The sequence below is a fragment of the Austrofundulus limnaeus genome, unplaced genomic scaffold, assembly GCF_001266775.1.
Source record: "Austrofundulus limnaeus strain Quisiro unplaced genomic scaffold, Austrofundulus_limnaeus-1.0 Scaffold2, whole genome shotgun sequence".
Taxonomy (NCBI): Eukaryota; Metazoa; Chordata; class Actinopteri; order Cyprinodontiformes; family Rivulidae; genus Austrofundulus; species Austrofundulus limnaeus.
In genome coordinates, this window is record NW_013952404.1 from 1,973,015 (window position 1) to 1,990,713 (window position 17,699).

Here is a 17,699-nt window from a genome sequence, read left to right on the forward strand (position 1 = left end):
GAACCCGTCCAGAAGACCTATACAATTTTTTTTCTTTTTGATTTTTTTACCTGGATTACTGAGATGCATCAGGACATTATGAACTCAAGTTAAATAGCTGAATATATGTTCTGTATGTGTGCCATTGATTTGCCTTCAGGTTACAGAGATGCTCAGCTGGGCTGGCTCCAGGTTCAAGAAGAACGTGGCGATCGGGAGTTCTCCCCCTCTGCTTCGCTCCCCAGACGTCATGCTTTGTTTCTCATCATCTTCGCTCCCCGCCGGGGAATCCTGGAGGTGTGGGCCATGCAGCGGGGCCCCCGAGTCGGTGCTTTCACTGTGGGAAAACAGTGCAGGTCTGCACGATGAACGTGTAGACCATCTTTAAAAAAGATCACCTGTTCTTCGTGTCTGGTTTTCTATGCGTATGATTTTATTTTTCAGGTTGCTTTATGCTRGCTACCGTCTGATGGGGGTGAACAGTGTGACCAGTCAGGGCTGGCAGCTCCACACGCAGCAGGTGTGTCTGCTGGATCCCACCACAGGAGCCCTGAGAACYATCAATATCCCCTTTCACTTAGCCCTCAGGTTGGTAACACCACTACTCTGATAGTGAATAACTCTTTTGCAAAGTGTTGTACTTTCAGACTGAAAATGTTTTCAAACCTTTAAATAATTCACAACTTTACTTTTTAAAGACATTAAAAAGCATTAAATTGCATGTGACATCAAATTTTTGTAATACATATGAATGCATTTTWAGAAAAGGACATTGATAAAATATCGCTGAGATGAACAGTTGTTGAGATATTTGCCTGTGAAGTAACAGGAAGTGATGTCAAAGGGGARTGTCTGCAGGTGAACAGAGCGTTGCTACAACAGCTAACAATCCAGACTGTAGAGAAGAACCTGATGTTACTTTAGATTATTTTGAGTCTCTATCAAAGAGATGAAGAAGAGTCAGAGTTCAAATAATATTGTTTCAATAAACAAAGATCAAAGAGTTTTGTTTGTTAAAGAGTTCCCATTTGATGTCACTTCCTGTTTCACATTGGCTGAGCCAAATTCAAAAGAAAATATGTCATTTATGGGACAAAATGGGTTAAATCGTGTGTTTTATTCCAACTTTCTTAACTACAGTATAAAGATGTTTTCTTTGACTTTTTGTATTTCAAGAATATGCATGTCACAGGGCACTTTAAGTAACTCATAACCTTGTCACTGGGATGAAAATGATTGAAGTGCAAAATGTTGTCTTGTTTTCTTTATTTCAGTGACAAAAAAAACGAACGAGCCAAAGACATGCACCTTTTAAAGAGACTGACTGCTCTGCTGAAGATCGGCGACGTGGATCCTGGTAAAAAAAAAAGAGTGAAAACTTCAGAACACCAGAGTGCAACGATCTGTTTGTTGATCTGTTGCTGATTTTCTGCAGAAACTTTGGAAAGCGAAGCGAAGAATGTCTTGTTGGAAATTAAATACCCTGCCRTTAAGAAACAGGTTAAAGTAAAAGTATTACTTTTCAATTAGACATTAAAGAAATGTGTAAATGTGTATTTTACAGACGTCTCTCTAAATCCAGTCTCTTCGCTTCCTTTAGGCTTTGGAGTCTCTGCTCTCAAATAAAGACACTCCTGTTTCCTGTCTTACTAACATTACGTGTGCCTTACATGACGCTTTGAAGCAACAAGGTACTCGCATTTTCTAGACTAAAAATTTAAACTTATTTGTCAAAAAGAGATGAAAGAAATCCTTGAAAATAATAAACATGTAACCTGTCTACATTGGTGACTAATGATAAATAATTTCAGCAAATACTTTGTCCTTATTTGTATGTTTTGTTTTGTTTTTTTTTCTGCTACAGCTGCAGATGAAGTGGATCCTTCGTTGCTCCAGCTCTGCTCTGCCCAGCTGAAGCTACTTCAGCTCTACACTGACATGCAGCAGCTTCAGTCTGCTGAAAACACCGAGGCCTGCTCTGAAAATGTGTGCCCACTCAAACGCTAAGAAACAAACACCTCATGATTTGAACGCGGCCAGAATCAGAAGTTCTCGTGCTCTAATCTGTTTCCCCGTGCTTCCAGCAGGACTCTCTGGAGGGCGTAGAGGAGGAGCTGTCCCGCGTCGAACCCATCTTGCAACGCTACGCTTGGTTCACCTCAAAACCCAGCGTTTCTTTCGCTCAGGACTCCCCCGACACGCCCCTGTCCGCCCAGGCTTTCCTCTCCCAGCTGGAGTGTACGGAGGACGGCGAGGTGAAGGTGATCCGCAGGTCTGACGCTGAGTGGAACCAACTGGGTGAGACTTTTGTTTGCACTCGCGTGTTTTTCATTCACTTCYACCCATCGTCTCACAGGCACTGAACTGTAGCATCTTTAAACAAGAAGACATGATGTTTAGGTCGGAGAAATGCAAAGTCCCATGTTCTACCCCTTAAATGTTTGACTCTACATTAAGCTTTTCCAGTGTATTAARCTGCACACATCCAGAATAAATAGTTTCCTGAATATCTTTTGCAGGAAACTTTATGTTCTGGGGTTGTTTATGTTGTAAAAACCCCGTCCGTAGAATCTGTGACACCCTGCAGGAGGCTGGCATCAGTCCACAGCAGCTGCTGGTAAGAGTTCAGTTGTGTTACTGAGGAAGAGGTTAAAACAAGTACCTAGACATAGTATTATTAGTTTCTGTAATCTTGTGATGAGAAATTAACAAGCAATTTGAATTCCAACATGTCATTTAACTTCTATATACTCATTGACTTGTTTTTTATAGTCTTTGTTGCTGAGTGTGTGGCTGCAAAGGGAAAAGGAGGTGCTACACAAACCAGTGGAAACTGTCAGAAACCTACACACACTACTTGTAGCTCTTAGCAACATGAAAGGTTGGTATTTTTATTTAACGTACGCCAGTTTTACTTCATAAAACTAATGAAATGCACATTAAGTTTTGGCTAATTGGCAATTCATCTAAATCAGTTCAGAATAATAAAAAAGAGGTGAGATGTCCAGCTGAGTTTTTCTTTTTTTCTTACTTCAGTAGTTCTTTATTAGCTTCTCTGCTCTGCAGATTTTTTGATCAGGATTTATGTAAATAAATATGAGGTCTGGTTAAAAGAGATTTAAGCGTTGTAGGTTTACCATTGGCTTTTTAATTGCTAACCCTTATCAAATATTAATTTATATTTTCTTGTACTACTAGGGCTGGGTGGTATAACCTCAAATTCATATCACGGGATAAATTGAATCCCTTCACGGTAGCAGTAAATATCGTGGTAGAAAGTTATCATAAAAAGTTAAGATAATGTAATTTTTAGAGAATTTTTTTTTGCAGAAAACTGTAATCTTAATCAAACCCAGCATTTTTGCTTTAATATCTGCCTGCTATATAATGAGCTTCTGTCTGCTGAACTTAGCAGCTGCTGCTCTGCTGCGCGCTCATCTTCATCATCAGAGCAGAAGCCAACTTTTTTTGAAGTTTATTTATTTCAATCATGAATTGAAATATGAGTACAAAACAGCAAGTCATCCAATACTAAAAAATCCAATAATATAAAAAAGATCTAATTAAACAATAGAAAAAAACAGAAAAAAACAAGCCGTCCAGTAAAAAAAATATATATATATAAAAAAGAAACGAAAAATAAAATAAACAATGCATACAAAATCAAGTCAAGGAAAGCAAAACCAAGTTCAAAAGAAGTCATGAATGAAAAGGAGCAAAAAGAAGTATAAACTTATAATATCTGCCCCACTTTACATTAGCAAGATGGATTTATGACTGAATGAACGTCCACGTCTTTTTTTTTTAATCATCTCTGTGGGTACATAAAAAAAACAAGTTTTTTCTCCGACAACGTGGGTGTGGAAAACTGGTTGTTAAAGCTTTGCTCTGCCCCACGTGCAGCGAGAGGAGGGAGGGAATGATCCTGACGTAACTTTTCTACAGCGGGAGGGGGAAATTTTGAGGATTTATTCTCTATACGTGTTTTAAAAGGCCAGAATTTCTTCATTATATTTCGAACTCCTGCTCAGTTGTTTCTGCACTCGCAGCCATGCTGACACAGGTGCGATGACGTAATGACGATAGGACGGTASAGGGTACATTTCTACCGTCTACCGCATGTACTGCGCAGCTCTGTGTACTACTATTGGTTAATTTAGGACCCTGATTAGAGCAGGTTAAAGTCCTTCCAAATTTCTCTTTCAGTCTTTTTGAAGCTCATGACATTTAAAACAAAGTCAACAAAAAAGACTTCGGAAAAAGAAACTGTTTTCTCTAATCTTTTGACCATATTGGGTTTTTTTGTGTTTTTTTTTTTTTTTTTTTTTTTGTTCTAGGTGCAGTTGAGGATTCATGGGACACACAATCTGTGTCCCCCTGGTGGCAGCAGGTCCGATCTACATGCATCCAGTCCCACAACGCTGCTGCTGCGTTACTGGCCGCTTTAGTTGCTCACCGTGCCGCCAAGGCCAGCATCACAAGCAGAGCTGATAGCAAGGTAGAGAAAACGTGGTTATTATCAAAACCCGGTGAGTAATTACGATATTACGCACCCACTGAAAGGACACTGAGAGTTTTGTTGTGTGTGTGAAACAGTTGCAGTCAGAGTGGGAGACCGTGTCTCTGGAGCTGGAGCAGTGGGTGGTGTGTGTTCGCCAGCTGGAGGATGTTCTGGTGCTGCAGACTCTCCTACTGGTGCCTCCTTCTCAAGGAACAGCAGGGGGCGCTGCAGTTCAGTGCTCCATCAAAACACTACTGGAAGGAGGAACAGGTGAGGTGTAAAACAGTGTTTTTTTTAAAGGGGGGGTTGCACCCTCACAAAACTGCAGGAAAAACAAGTTTAAAAAAAGCAAAAATAGAAGATATTAACTCTAAGAATTGTTTTGAATCATAAAAAATCAAATCTGTTTTTTCTGTCATTATTTTATTATATAATAAGAGATGTTTAACTTATTTTGTTCTTAATTTTAGCAGTTTGTTGAAAAGTGGGTGGGTTTTAGTGGGAATATTACAGTGTTTAAAACATGTTAGTTAATAAAATTCTTATGCAAACTGTATTTATACACCTAAAATAAGGTTCAACTGATAAATCATACAATATGTAAGAACTGCAGTTAAACCGAATTTTTACTTTTAGGATTACAAGTCTATACCACAACCCAACATCAGAGTTTGATTTTAGGAACATCAGATTGATACTGCATATTGTTTTCTGTTAAGGTGGTATTGCCGACAGCGTTTCCAAATGGGTGTTCAGACAGAACATGGCACCAGAGCGACTGAAGGAAATTCTTCGAAGGAAAGAAACTGAAGGTGTAAATGAGAAACACGAGCAGAAAGAGGAGGAAACTGAGGAAAGAAAGGGCCAAGAGGACTCAGACAGGACAGCAGGTGACCACTTTAAAAGCCTATAAATAAGTTTATCAGTCATTACTTATGAATGTAAATGCTAAAATGACTTATTGATGGTTACATTAAAAATATTTTTCTGTTCCCTGATGTTTCCCAGAGTTGTTGGTGGCAGTGTGTCAGCGGTTCCCACACTCTCTGTCTCCTGACCTGCTTTTGGCCCACTGCAGCTGGGAGTATGTAGTGCAGTGGAACAAAGACCCCGAGGTGCACAAACACACCAACAGTTAACAATACAAACATCAGACTTAACTGAAACTTCTAGATTAAGCCCACAAAAAAGTGTTACTTTCTACTTAAAGCTGCTACATTWTTAATMKTTACTTTTATTTTTAAAGGAAGCCCAGTATTTATCCTGTGCTGTGGAATATTTACAGCTCATCTCCAGTCCACACATTCAACTAGGTCAGTAACTTCTTCAACATAATGCTGTCTGAAGCAGTCCGTTTTTTTATGTATACAAAACAGAGGGTTCATCAGAATGACACTACTGTAAAACCACAAGTCACTGTTTTGACACAATTTTATCAATCATACCTACCACAGCTTTAAAATTCAAAGATTATTTTGTTCATACAGGTATTTCCACAATGATGTGGAGCACATTTATCGTAAAGCGCTTCTCAGCAGCATCGTACCTCATGGAGAAGGTAAACAGTGCAAGTGCACTGCACCTGTACCAGTAGGATTTCATCGTTTTGCTTCATTACAAACTTATGTGCTTTATTTTTCAAGGTGGGGAAAGCTCCCAAAGATCGCTTATGTCGACGGGTGAGTGTATATAAAAGAATTTTAAGCAACCATCCCAAATTAGAATGCATTGTTTTATTTAGAAATAACTAATAACGTAGAGAATTTGCATTATTTGTGAAAATTCAGTGTGAATGCTTAATACTGAAAGATTTTTGCAGAAACAAAAGAAAAGATGTACAAACATTTTCAAATTTGTTGTAAAACAAGCCAAAAAAAAAAAAAGTTAATTCTAGCACAAAGAACCAGAAAGAGCATGTTTACCAAATTAAGCAGTAAGTTGAATTTTGTTGAAAATAAAAAAGCTAAAATTAGCTAAAAGAGCTAAAAAGTAGCTTAAATTGCAGAAAACAACTGAAAAAAAGGTATAAAAAACCTTATACAATCAGAAATAAGCTGATAAAAGCCCAAAAGCAGGATAGCTGAAAAAGCAGGGGGGGAACAGCTAAAATTTGCAAAGAAAAAAAAAAAAAAGGAAGAAGAAGCTAAAATTATTACAGTGAAGTTCAAAGAGGAGAACCAGAGCAAAAGGTGAAAAGTTAAAAATATATATATAAAAATTGGAGGATTTTAAGGATGTTGAGAAGTTTGTTCATTTTCAGTGAGAACAAAAATGGCAGAAAAAGCTGAATTATAAATTGCTGGAATACAAAAAGTCATAGCTGGAATGTCCTGAAGGAGCTGAAAGTTTTGATACATGAATTTTTAAAATAGCATAAAAATCGTGGAACAAGATAGAAAAATAAAAACAGGTAAGTAAAAGTAAAAATAAAATGTAAAATGTATCTCAATAAAGCAGTCACACATTATTAAATTGCTGCCAACGTGTTTAAATGTTCAGACTGACCAGTTTTTCTGTGAGCAGGACGTCGGGATGGGAGACAAAGCCATGACATCTTTCCTGGGCTGCTGCGTCCAGCTGCTGCAGATCCTCATGGAGGTGACTGCGTTATTGGTTAAGAATCAGAGCTCTTTGTCTTTTATCCCTTTCTATGTAAGTAAMATAACTGCAGGATGGAGCATGGAGAGTGGCCAGTGCCTGGCGTTAAAGCAATCTCATACTGAGTTTACACTTTAAACTAAGAATGCACGAGCATATTGTTATTTTAGCATRCTGCTGTGCTTTGTTATGATCGTCACAGCTGCTTAGTAATACTGCTGCGATTACTAAAGCAGGTTTATACTCACAGGCGGATTCTGCCACAGACGAGGTTCCTGCTCCGGAGCTTTCTGTCGAGGAGGTGTGGAGTGGAGCTGAGGGCCCAGCATCCATAGCTGAGCTCGCCTTGGACCAAAGAGGTGTTCACTTTCCTCTGGTTCAACACCACTGCCTGTTAGCGTCATTGCTACATGCTACCATGAGCTTCAGCATCAAAGTCAAACCCCTCAGTCTGTTTGATAATAAGGTAAGCAGCCTGACTGCTGAACACAGCTCCATGTTTGACACCGACATCATGATGGAGCTTGATTTTATTCCTGTTTTAGGGTAAAAATGCTTTCTTCAGAGATCTGACAACCATCCAGCTCATGCCCAGTGGAGACATGGACCCTAGCTTGATCTCACAGCGAAAAGAGGTAGAAGATGAAAGGAAATCTTTTAGAGGAGGAAACGTGCTCCGTATCTCTCTCTTTATTTCTGTTTCCCTGCTCTTCTTCAGTTTCTTTCCCGGGTGCTAACGGCGTGGGTGCAGGCCATAGATGTTCCTTCCAGCTCAGCCGTGGCTCCCGGCTCTACCCCCCCACTGCCCTCTGCTGGACCCAAAGCTGACTGGTGGCCCTCCCTGTGCCTGGAGCTGGGCTCCCTGCTGCAAGTCAACCCAGACATCCTGCGACGCCACCTCGTCTGTGAGCTCTACAACCAAGGCCTGGACCTGCGAGCCGAAGAGGTATAGATAGGAAACAACAAACGGCCGTGTGTTCTAGAACCTGACGGCAGATTCTGAATAAAATATAGTGACGTGTCTTGATTCAGCCCTCGTTTATTTTTATTTTGCCACCAAGACAAGCCAGTTATCCTTGTAATACTTTAGAGGTTTTAAGAGGTTTTCTGAGGCTGTTTTAGGGATTCTTTTCAGTCCAGCATTTAAAATATATGGTTTGATTGTTAAGCTACTCAACTCTATGAATTATTCATGTAAAAAGTATCCCTAAACTCTCTCATATAACACGTTTACACTAACCTGATCTAAATGGGATCTTTAGGTGCTCACCCTGTCACAAACATGATTTGTTCCAAATTAAGCTAATGGAGTTGTGATCCTTTTATCCCCAAACTCCAAAAAAGCTTTCTGTATTACAAAAGAACACGATTACATCATCGTTAAATCAGTATGGTTTCACATTGAGAAGGATGTTTTCTAAACGTGACACTAATTGCTGTTGATCTCCTGTGTGATGGAATATCCAGGTGATGTTAGAGGTCGAAGATAAGGACGTTCTGGGCTCCCAGCTCTTGGTGCTGACTGGTCAGAGGCTCAGCTACTGCCTGCTCCACAACCAGAATCGGACCCAGGCCGCCATGGAGCTGCTGGCTCGACTGCCCCCCACCCTCTGCACCTGGCTCAAGGCTATGGTAATAAAAACGCAACTTTTTAATAATTAAAAAGCTGCTATAAAGTTGTATGAAATGTGTTTTTTTTTTTTTTTGTGCATGGGTGTACTGAAGGACCCCAGTGAGCTGAGGTGCCCCCTGGTCCCTCTGACCCAGACCAGCCGGCTGGTGAGCCGTCTGGTGGAAATGCTGCCAGAGAATCACGCTCAGTACACCCTGGCTCTGCACCTCCTGGAAGCTGTGGATGTCCTCTCCACTGATTGATCTTTGTGATGCAGGCAGAGAAATTTTCATCGACTTTGCCAAAAAAAACAAAACACAGATGAGCATTTCTAAGCAGAGGAAATAGGCCTCACCCTTTTTCCACATGTTTTGTTTAAATCATGTTATTAATCAGAGGGCAATGTTAAATAGTGGCTTTTAACCTTTTTTTTAATTATATTTTTGTGCATGTAACATTAATCATAATGAATATTTCTGTTGTCAGAATGCGTTTGAGACTCTTATTCCGGCTCGTCTATGTTCTGTCTCACATTTTGACTTTAAAATCAGTGGTCCTGTGTGCCATGTAGGAGTTATATTAATCACTTCTATTTCGCATAGAAAAAAATGTATCATAAAAAAAAATCAGGAACTTATTTTTATTTATATATGCAGACAGTGCTGTACTAAGCTGCGCCTGTTATTCTGTAACTCCACGTCCAGCTGCTTCAACTGGGCCTCAATGCAGAATAAAGAGGTTTCTCAAAAGCTTTGTAGTTTATGTCATGTTTGTGTTGATGCTGCTGACTCGGAATGCAAACAGTTTTATTCCCTCGTTCTTCAAACTCAGTCACACAGTCTCACTTTGCTGGGAAAGAAAAGCAACATTTTATTTTACAATCATTTTTTACAGGAACTCGCCACTTTTTTTTCTATTCTGGACTTGGGTTGTCACATGGTGACACAAGTAGTGAACTGTTTTGCATCAACATAAAAAAAGAAAAGTCATTTCCATCCATTTCACAAACTTGCTCTCACTTCCCAACAATATTTACAGTAAACCTCATGTTTACAGCAGATTGAGATGACTTTGGGTTTTCAAGTTCACACCTGCACCTGAAGAAAAGTGAACAGATATGATGGGATGTAAGCTCTATCTGCTATAAACATTGTTCTTTTATAATATAAACCCTTCACTGATCTGTGGATTCAGTTTGCTTGCAGTGACCAGGATGGCAGCTGATTTATAGTGTGGGAGTGTAACCTCCAGTCTCTGGTCAATTAAATAAAATAAAAAAGAATAAAAGCATCATGAGGATGTTATGATGACAGCTGTGTCAGTGAGCCTGTGAGATCATGGTTTGGCAGCGCGGGCAGAGGCAGTCTGCAGACTCTGCTGTGTAGCGGCGACATCGTGGGCAGCGAGCAGCAGAGGTGGGCGTCACGGCAATACTGAAGGGGCTGTCCTCGCGAATAACGCCACCTAAAAAACGCACACTGCTGTGAAGTGCAAGCTAATTCAAATAGTTTCCTGTAAATGTTAAAAGGTTAACTAAGTTTACAAAAATCAAAGGAAACTGAACAAATGAAGGACAATAAGTGACTTGCATCAAAAATGATCAAATCTGACTCCTTTGAAGAAAAAATATAACGGAATATGGTCTAAATCTTACGACGGAGTATTAGGACCACACAAGATTTTTTTATTATGTTACAAGATTAAAGTCATAATTTTATGAGAGTAAAGTCAGAATATTACGAGATTAAAATCGGAATATTACAAGATTAAAGTCATAATATTATGAGATTAAAGTCATAATGTTACGAGAAAAAAGTCAGAATATTGCGAGATTAAAGTCAGAATATTACGAGAATAAAGTCAGAATGTTACAAGATTAAAGTCATAATATTATGAGATTAAAGTCATAATGTTACGAGAATAAAGTCAGAATATTACGAGAATAAAGTCAATATTATGAGATTAAAGTCATAATGTTAAGAGAATAAAGTCAGAATATTGCAAGATTAAAGTCATAACATGAGATTAAAGTCATAATGTTACGAGAATAAAGTCAGAATATTACGAGATTAAAGTCAGAATATTATGAAAATAAAGTCAATATTACGAGAATAAAGTCATAATATTACGAGAATAAAGTCATAATATTACGAGTTTAAAGACATAATATTATGAGAACAAAGTCATATTACGAGTTTAAAGACATAATATGAGAATAAAGTCATATTACGAGTTTAAAGTCAATTTTATGAGAATAGTCATATGAGTTTAAAGTCATAATTTTACGAGAGTAAAGTCATAATATTACGAGCTTAAAGTCATAATATTATGAGAATAAAGTCATAATACGAGTTTAAAGTCATAATTTTATGAGAATAAAGTCATTACGAGACTAAAGTCATAATATTACAAAAATAGTCAATTTTACAAGAATAGTCATAATATTACAAGAATAAAGTCATATTACGAGTTTAAAGTCATAATATTACGAGAATAAATTTTACAAGAATAAAGTCATAATTTTACGAGACTAATTTTGTAATTTTATGACTTTATTCTCGTAATTAAAAAGAAATCTTGTTGTGTGGGCCCTGATACTCCATCGTAGCATCTGGCCTCCTGCACAGTGGTATGTCAGTTTGTTTTAAACCCAGATGTTATTTTCCTCACCTTCCAGGTTGATGAGGAAGGTTCCGTGGTTCACCAGGGCGTCAGGGTGCAGATCGCGGGGCAGTGTACCGGTCAGGTTGACCCGTGCTGCCATCATTATCTCAGCTAGCTGAGAGGTGGTGGAGGTGGGTTCTTCTTGGAGAGACTGGAAGATAAAAACCAAGGAAGTGGGAAGTAACCAAGTAGATTTACTTGAGTACTGTACTTAAGTATTTTCCTAATTAATCTCAACTGCACTCGAGCTACTTTTACTTTTATTGGAGTAATATTTGACCAGCAGGATCAGTACTTTGACTCAAGTAATGAAACAGTACTTTTTCCACCACTGGTTGAGGTATTTTGCAGTAGCTTCCAGCTGACAGGATTGTTCGGTTTGTGCAGAAGTGTTTGCTGCTTCTTACCTCCATGAGCTCAAACAGAAGGCAGGGTTCGATGGCGATCGTGAGCTCATACTGACTGGCATTTTTTCCATGAATGGAGGACATGAATGAGTCCCTGATGGCACAAGCCCCTTCCACAGCCTCCTCTAACCCTGGCCGTCGCCACACGGAGCTGCTTTTGATCCACCCACTTTTAAATAAAGTCTCTTTTTCTGTAAAGCATCCAAAAATCTCTTTGTTAGAAAGCAACCAAGTCCTAAAGCTGCCAGTCGTAACTACGCAAACCAACATACCGCCATGTCCTGGTGCGTGCAGGTAAACCTCCTCTGCTAGATGTGGCAGGATGGGAGCGACGGATCGAGTCACACCATCCAGAATTTCCTCTAAAGCGGTTTGACACGACCTTCTTCCCAGTGAGTCCTCTGGATCACAGTACAGCCTGGATAAAGGACACATTGATAGGAGACGGGTGAAGGCAGAACTGGTTAGAATTTGGTGTATTTTATGTTGTGGAGAGGCCTTACCGGTCCTTAATGATGCTGAAGTAAAAGCTAGAGAGGTCTCTGGTGATGAAGGCTTGGAGGATACGGACAACTCTGCCAGCATCGAACTCACTGTAAGCATCTGTAACCTGAACACACAAACACACAGCTTTCTCTGTATGTGTKTGTATAAAACCTTGGACCAGCCCTCATTTCTTAACATTTTCCTTCTGAGGATCCCAACTTTTGAAATGTTATAAATCAGTCTTGATCAAAGTGATTCCTACAGATGTTAGCTGTAAACTTAGCATATTAGCAAAACGTGAAAAAACATCTGGCTCCTTTCATTAAACATTTCAAGAAATGAGTGATGAATCAACAGATTTATTAAATACATGAAATCTTAGAACCCATAGTTAGGCTCTACAACAGGGCCTACAAAATTCATAAAAAACTTCCTGGTTGGACTCATCACTGTACAGTTCTTTCATTGTCTGATGTCTTGACTTTTCAGAATYATGTTTTGTATAGTGGTATTAATTTATATTTTCAGATCTTCCAAGGTGCCAATTATGGAACTCTBTGTGCATTGTTGCCCAAATCAAATTCTAGAAGTGGTCATTCAACTAGATCTGTTACAAAAGGACAACTGATATTACCAACTTTTAAAAACTGTTACGGCCAGAGGTCTTTCTTCTATGTAAGCATGGAATGACATTCCTCAAAACATAAAGTCCATTTCAAAACTACAGCCCTTTAAGAAGAATCTTGTCTGCCATCTGCTGGACACTTTTTGTTGTGCTCATATTTAGACGTCCTATTTTGCAAATGCTGCCTTCCTGAAATTTGGTATGCTTGTCTTTGTGTCTATGGTGTATAATGATGTGATTGTGATGCTGTAATTCTGAGTGTTTTATGTGCTGCAGAACAGGAACCTGCTGTAAAACAGCAATTATGCTGAGTCAGGCTTGATTTTTAGTAATCTTTTCCTGTTAAATAAAGCAAATCAAATCAAATCAAATCAAATACAATGTGAGATGAACTTAAACCCACCTTCATGCTGTACTCGCGGAGCAGGTGCAACATGTACTGATCAATATAGTACATCTGCTGAGGGTCCACAGCTTGCACCTGTGGGTCGAAGCCCTGCAGGTTTCCAATGAGGAACCGGAGAGTGTTTCTCAACTAGAAAACATTTTAGAGGCACAGAAAGAGATGAGGATGTGAGTAAATGTAAAAAAAATTTAAAAAAATCTGCTGCTGTGTCCATCCTCCAGTGGTACCTTATCGACGTTGTCTCGGGCTGAGTTGAGGACATTGGGCCCAACCTGGACTTCAGAGAAGATGTTTGACTCTGCCACCCACCAACGAAGCACATCTGCCCCGTAAGCCGGTTCACTGCCGTCCTGACAGAGACGAAGATGATGTAAATAATTATTATTCTTTTAAACATTTGTTCTCCTTTAGTTATAACATTTTAAAGTTTTGTCTCAAGACTAAGAAACAAATAACAGAGAATAAAAAAACAAAACGAAATAAAACAGAAATCATTGTAAAATTGTGTAGATTTCAAAATGCAGAAAACTTAAAGCTGTATATTTTTAAATCCTTTTTCATTTATTTTGCAGACACAAGGGAAAATAAATGATTGTTTCCATACTTATGTTTAGAAAATCTAAATTCTAGCAGTCTATTTAAAAAAAATAGTAAAAAGGGAAATAAAGTATAGAAAACTTGTGAAATGTTGAGGAAATTGTGTTAAATATGTAAATAGATAATGTATATAAAGTAAATAAATAAGCTTATTTATTGACATTTCCTTTTTTATTTCTTTGGCACAACAGTCATTTTATATAAAGATAAAGATATATAAAAGACAAAAAAAAAATTATGTTATTTATTTTTTGTTTTGAAAAAAATATAATAATTCACACACTTTAAGAAAAAAATATACCAACAATATCTCAGAATTAATTTTTTTCTTTCTTTCTTTAACCGTCTCACCTTGGTTCCATTGATGATTTCATCAGGATTCACAACATTTCCCAGAGATTTGGACATTTTTTCTCCCTTCTCACTGATTGCAAAGCCGTGGACCACCAGAGACCTGCAACACATTACACACAATTAACAAACACTTTTCATTTCAAGAGTAACTAACGTCCCCCGACCACCACCGCCACCGCCTCCCTGCATGAAAACATAACGCTGCCCCAAGGCCAATTTGAAAAATGCCAACAAAGTGGGCGGTGCCAAGAGACACTGAGGGGCGTGACCTAAAGCTAGCTGTCACGTTCTGTCACTCATCCCCCCACTTTAGGCCACGCACCTCAGTGTCTCTTGGCACCGCCCACTGTTGGCGGTGCCAAGAGACACTGAGGGGCGTGGCCTAAAGTGGGGGGATGAGTGACAGAACATGACAGCTAGCTTTAGCTTCATTTGACAAGTTAAATATTTTTAAAAACATTTCTGAATGTTCTAAAGACAGGACTTTGTAAAAAGAAAAGTTTCATGACATACATGCAAACTAGGGCTGCACAATATATCGCTAATTTATTGTTATCGCGATAACAGCCAGTGCTATATGCATATTGAAAAAATGACTGGCTCCTATGTTTGCATTTTTGTTGTTTGTCAACATCAGTCTGATAAACAAAACGGACCAGAGAAACAACATCAAATCATAATCACTCCATCATGTTGTAATGGAAATTATGTATTAGTTGTTTTTTGCTCTGAGCCCAGAGCAGAAAAACATCAACACTGCATATTTAATTGTTTTAATTATTATTTTTATTTATTTATCATAACTCATATCGTCATCGCAATATTAAACACCATTAATGCACATCGCAGGTTTTCTTGATATCGTGCAAYTCTAATGCAAACTCACATTTAGCTGTTACAGCATAAACAGGCAACAAACTGTTCAAATGTAACTTTGGTCCAAAACGAACAGAAAGAATAGTTTTTTCCTTTCTGTTTGGTTCACCACCCCACCCCGGACACACCAGCCCGGGCAGCCTGATGTGAAAAGTCTCGGCGCTACGGAGGCTCTATTTTAACTGAGCCTCCAGTTCTCCTGCAGCGTGACGCATCACAAACTGAATTAACTTATTTAAAGATCCTCTTTGTGGTTAAATACATATTTTTTAGACAAACTACAAAGTTGCTGTTTCATAGAGTTTAGATCAGGACTAAAGAAAATCCTAATAATGACATTTATAACAGTAGCTGTGGAGCACATTTTGCACATATTTACACATTAATATAAATGATAAAAAAAACTTACTTATAAGGTGCTCTGTTCCGGACTGCCACACTGGTGAGTAGTGACGACTGAAACCAGCCTCCAAGTTGGTCCTTTCCTTCCACATACACATCTGCTTTGGASTCTGACTCTTCATGGAAGCAAAGAAAGTAAAATGTATTAAATGACGGAAAATGTGTGTTTTGAAAAAGACAGAAAGCGGAAGGAAGACGAGAAACATCAGCTGCTATTAGTCGGGAAATGACTGAGACCAAACACTTAAAAACTAAATTATCGGCAACTTTATGAAGCCGTTCGTCACAAACAATCAGCAAGACCAAAACAGACTGGAAGTCCCACCCAACCTGAATCAATCTACAAAAAGTGACAACAGAGAAAGAAAGTTTGAGCCAACCCTAGAAAAAGAAAAATCTATGTTATCTGAGGCAACGTGCTCTGAGAAAATCCTGCATGCCAACAGAGGTGAAAAGATGAAAATCATGCTGAAGGACTTCTATTGTCTTGCCTGCTAAGTTTGGGCAATAATGCAACAATTTTCCAACCGATATTCACCAGTCCAACAAATGACGATGTATTCACGCAGGTGACTTACGCAATTTTTTGTGAGGAACAATGTGAACTTGCACAAACTGAATTGCCAATTTAGAACGAAAATGTGCCGAAACGGAGGAACTAGCTACCAAAAAAATAAAAAGTCTCCTATTTGGGATTACTTTAACTTTAAATCGGATGAAAGAAAAAAAAAACATGCTTGTTTTCTTGTCAAAGAATTTATCCAATTTATCTGGTTAAAACAGATAATATTATAAGATTTTTTTCTTCTCTCTGCTACCTTTCATTTCATTTTATTTGTATTTTTCTTTTTTATTGTACATAGAATTTTGTTTTATGAAACAAATAAAGTTTATAACTAAAAAAAGGTTATAATTGTTCTTGTTCTGACTTTATATTGAGATGTTATAGCTGTTAGGTTATTCATTCATTTATTTATTTACTTATTTTGTGTGCATCAAATTGCTCAGAAAGACTTAAAACAGCGGCATTTTTTAATAGAAGTTTGCTGGATCATTTTTATAGTTTAATTTTTATTTAATTTTGTATTTGCCATTTTACACATAGCCAAGACTGCAGGACAGATAAACACTGAAACGGCCTGTAAATATGGTTATATTAAATAAAAACCAGTCCCTGTTTCCCTCCCCACCAATTTGGTTWTTGWGTGAATAAATATATTTTCTGAACAAAGACTACTACCATTTTTCCTTTCTATTAGAAGTCTGAGTAAATAAATCAGTGCTGCATTTGGRGGCATGTTGTGTGTACCCTAAACAACAGCATTATGTATTATTTTGTGCTTCAACCAAACACTTTTAAAAATTAAGAAACCAACTCATAGGCAAAAACTAAAAAAACACTGTTAAAACAGCAGTTGAAGGGCTCAGCCTGTTGTTGACRGTCAATGGCCCAACCTTACTGCCTACATGTAGTTTTTGAAATACTCATTAAAGCACAATAAAAATCATTTCAAAGGAAAAAGAGGAAGCACGAGCCAAACCAAGAATGATAAAAGTTAAACGGCCTGAACAGCAAAGAGCTGCCGTGTCGCCCGCTGCAGGGAAACATCTGAGCAACCTGTGACACGAGGTTTTCGTAGCGACGTGTGGAGCCAGCTGAGACGTGACTCAGACTCCTCGGCTTCTTCCTCAGTCTCCTCTGGAAATTACAACAAATTCAGATACTTGAACATTTCAAATACCTCAATGGATTTTAACAGAAAATTATCACGGGCAAAATTTCACATTTGTCTTTACTATATAGAACTCGAACGCGTCTTTGTTGTMCATGTAAGTAAACTGTTAATCTACATTTATTTACCTGCAATATAAATCAGTTCGTATTTTTGGTCAGATGAAATAAGTTTCAGTCGTACCTTCGAGTACAGCTGCCCACGATGCTCCACTGTCAAACCAGATGTCAAAAACATCTTCTCCTCGAAYGTAGTCACTCACCGGTCCTGCTTTACTCTGACAAAACGAAATGAATAAGAATGAACATAAACCCAAATTATTGTGAATTAAATTTCCAAAATCAGTTGACAGCAGCAAATGGAAACTCCAAATAATTTCTGATTTTTTTTTTTGGTTCTATATTATTTTATTTTGCAAAAACTAAAAAAATAAAATTTTAATATCGTGGTTTTATATAT

At 38.2% G+C, this 17,699-nt stretch overlaps 2 protein-coding genes across 6 annotated transcripts in view; one reads left to right on the plus strand and one right to left on the minus strand.

The window, feature by feature from the left end:
* Window positions 1-9,439, plus strand: part of rab3gap2 (RAB3 GTPase activating protein subunit 2 (non-catalytic)) — a 16,674-nt gene extending 7,235 nt beyond the window's left edge. For 2 of the 4 annotated variants that reach the window (XM_014010313.1, XM_014010297.1), the window contains exons 14-35: window positions 140-335; window positions 424-567; window positions 1,254-1,336; window positions 1,415-1,479; window positions 1,580-1,670; window positions 1,844-1,965; window positions 2,064-2,277; window positions 2,499-2,596; window positions 2,752-2,860; window positions 4,317-4,477; window positions 4,576-4,750; window positions 5,200-5,370; window positions 5,489-5,595; window positions 5,727-5,793; window positions 5,968-6,038; window positions 6,124-6,159; window positions 7,004-7,078; window positions 7,329-7,544; window positions 7,624-7,713; window positions 7,797-8,024; window positions 8,546-8,710; window positions 8,804-9,439. In XM_014010313.1, the coding sequence (XP_013865767.1) occupies window positions 140-335; window positions 424-567; window positions 1,254-1,336; window positions 1,415-1,479; window positions 1,580-1,670; window positions 1,844-1,965; window positions 2,064-2,277; window positions 2,499-2,596; window positions 2,752-2,860; window positions 4,317-4,477; window positions 4,576-4,750; window positions 5,200-5,370; window positions 5,489-5,595; window positions 5,727-5,793; window positions 5,968-6,038; window positions 6,124-6,159; window positions 7,004-7,078; window positions 7,329-7,544; window positions 7,624-7,713; window positions 7,797-8,024; window positions 8,546-8,710; window positions 8,804-8,953 (2,834 nt within the window). In that variant the 3' untranslated portion in view covers window positions 8,954-9,439. The remainder of the gene's footprint in view (window positions 1-139; window positions 336-423; window positions 568-1,253; window positions 1,337-1,414; window positions 1,480-1,579; window positions 1,671-1,843; window positions 1,966-2,063; window positions 2,278-2,498; window positions 2,597-2,751; window positions 2,861-4,316; window positions 4,478-4,575; window positions 4,751-5,199; window positions 5,371-5,488; window positions 5,596-5,726; window positions 5,794-5,967; window positions 6,039-6,123; window positions 6,160-7,003; window positions 7,079-7,328; window positions 7,545-7,623; window positions 7,714-7,796; window positions 8,025-8,545; window positions 8,711-8,803) is intronic. The other 2 variants (XM_014010321.1, XM_014010305.1) reach the window with 1 other exon arrangement.
* Window positions 9,440-9,535: 96 nt separating this feature from the next.
* Window positions 9,536-17,699, minus strand: part of iars2 (isoleucyl-tRNA synthetase 2, mitochondrial) — a 13,331-nt gene continuing 5,167 nt past the window's right edge. The window contains exons 14-24 of one of the 2 annotated variants that reach the window (XM_014010332.1): window positions 17,424-17,517; window positions 17,126-17,206; window positions 15,515-15,623; window positions 14,227-14,329; window positions 13,506-13,628; window positions 13,276-13,407; window positions 12,265-12,371; window positions 12,034-12,179; window positions 11,762-11,952; window positions 11,361-11,505; window positions 9,536-10,154 (exon numbers count right to left, since the gene is read on the minus strand). In XM_014010332.1, coding sequence (XP_013865786.1) covers window positions 10,009-10,154; window positions 11,361-11,505; window positions 11,762-11,952; window positions 12,034-12,179; window positions 12,265-12,371; window positions 13,276-13,407; window positions 13,506-13,628; window positions 14,227-14,329; window positions 15,515-15,623; window positions 17,126-17,206; window positions 17,424-17,517 — 1,377 coding nt within the window. In that variant the 3' untranslated portion in view covers window positions 9,536-10,008. The remainder of the gene's footprint in view (window positions 10,155-11,360; window positions 11,506-11,761; window positions 11,953-12,033; window positions 12,180-12,264; window positions 12,372-13,275; window positions 13,408-13,505; window positions 13,629-14,226; window positions 14,330-15,514; window positions 15,624-17,125; window positions 17,207-17,423; window positions 17,518-17,699) is intronic. The other variant, XM_014010339.1, reaches the window with a different exon arrangement.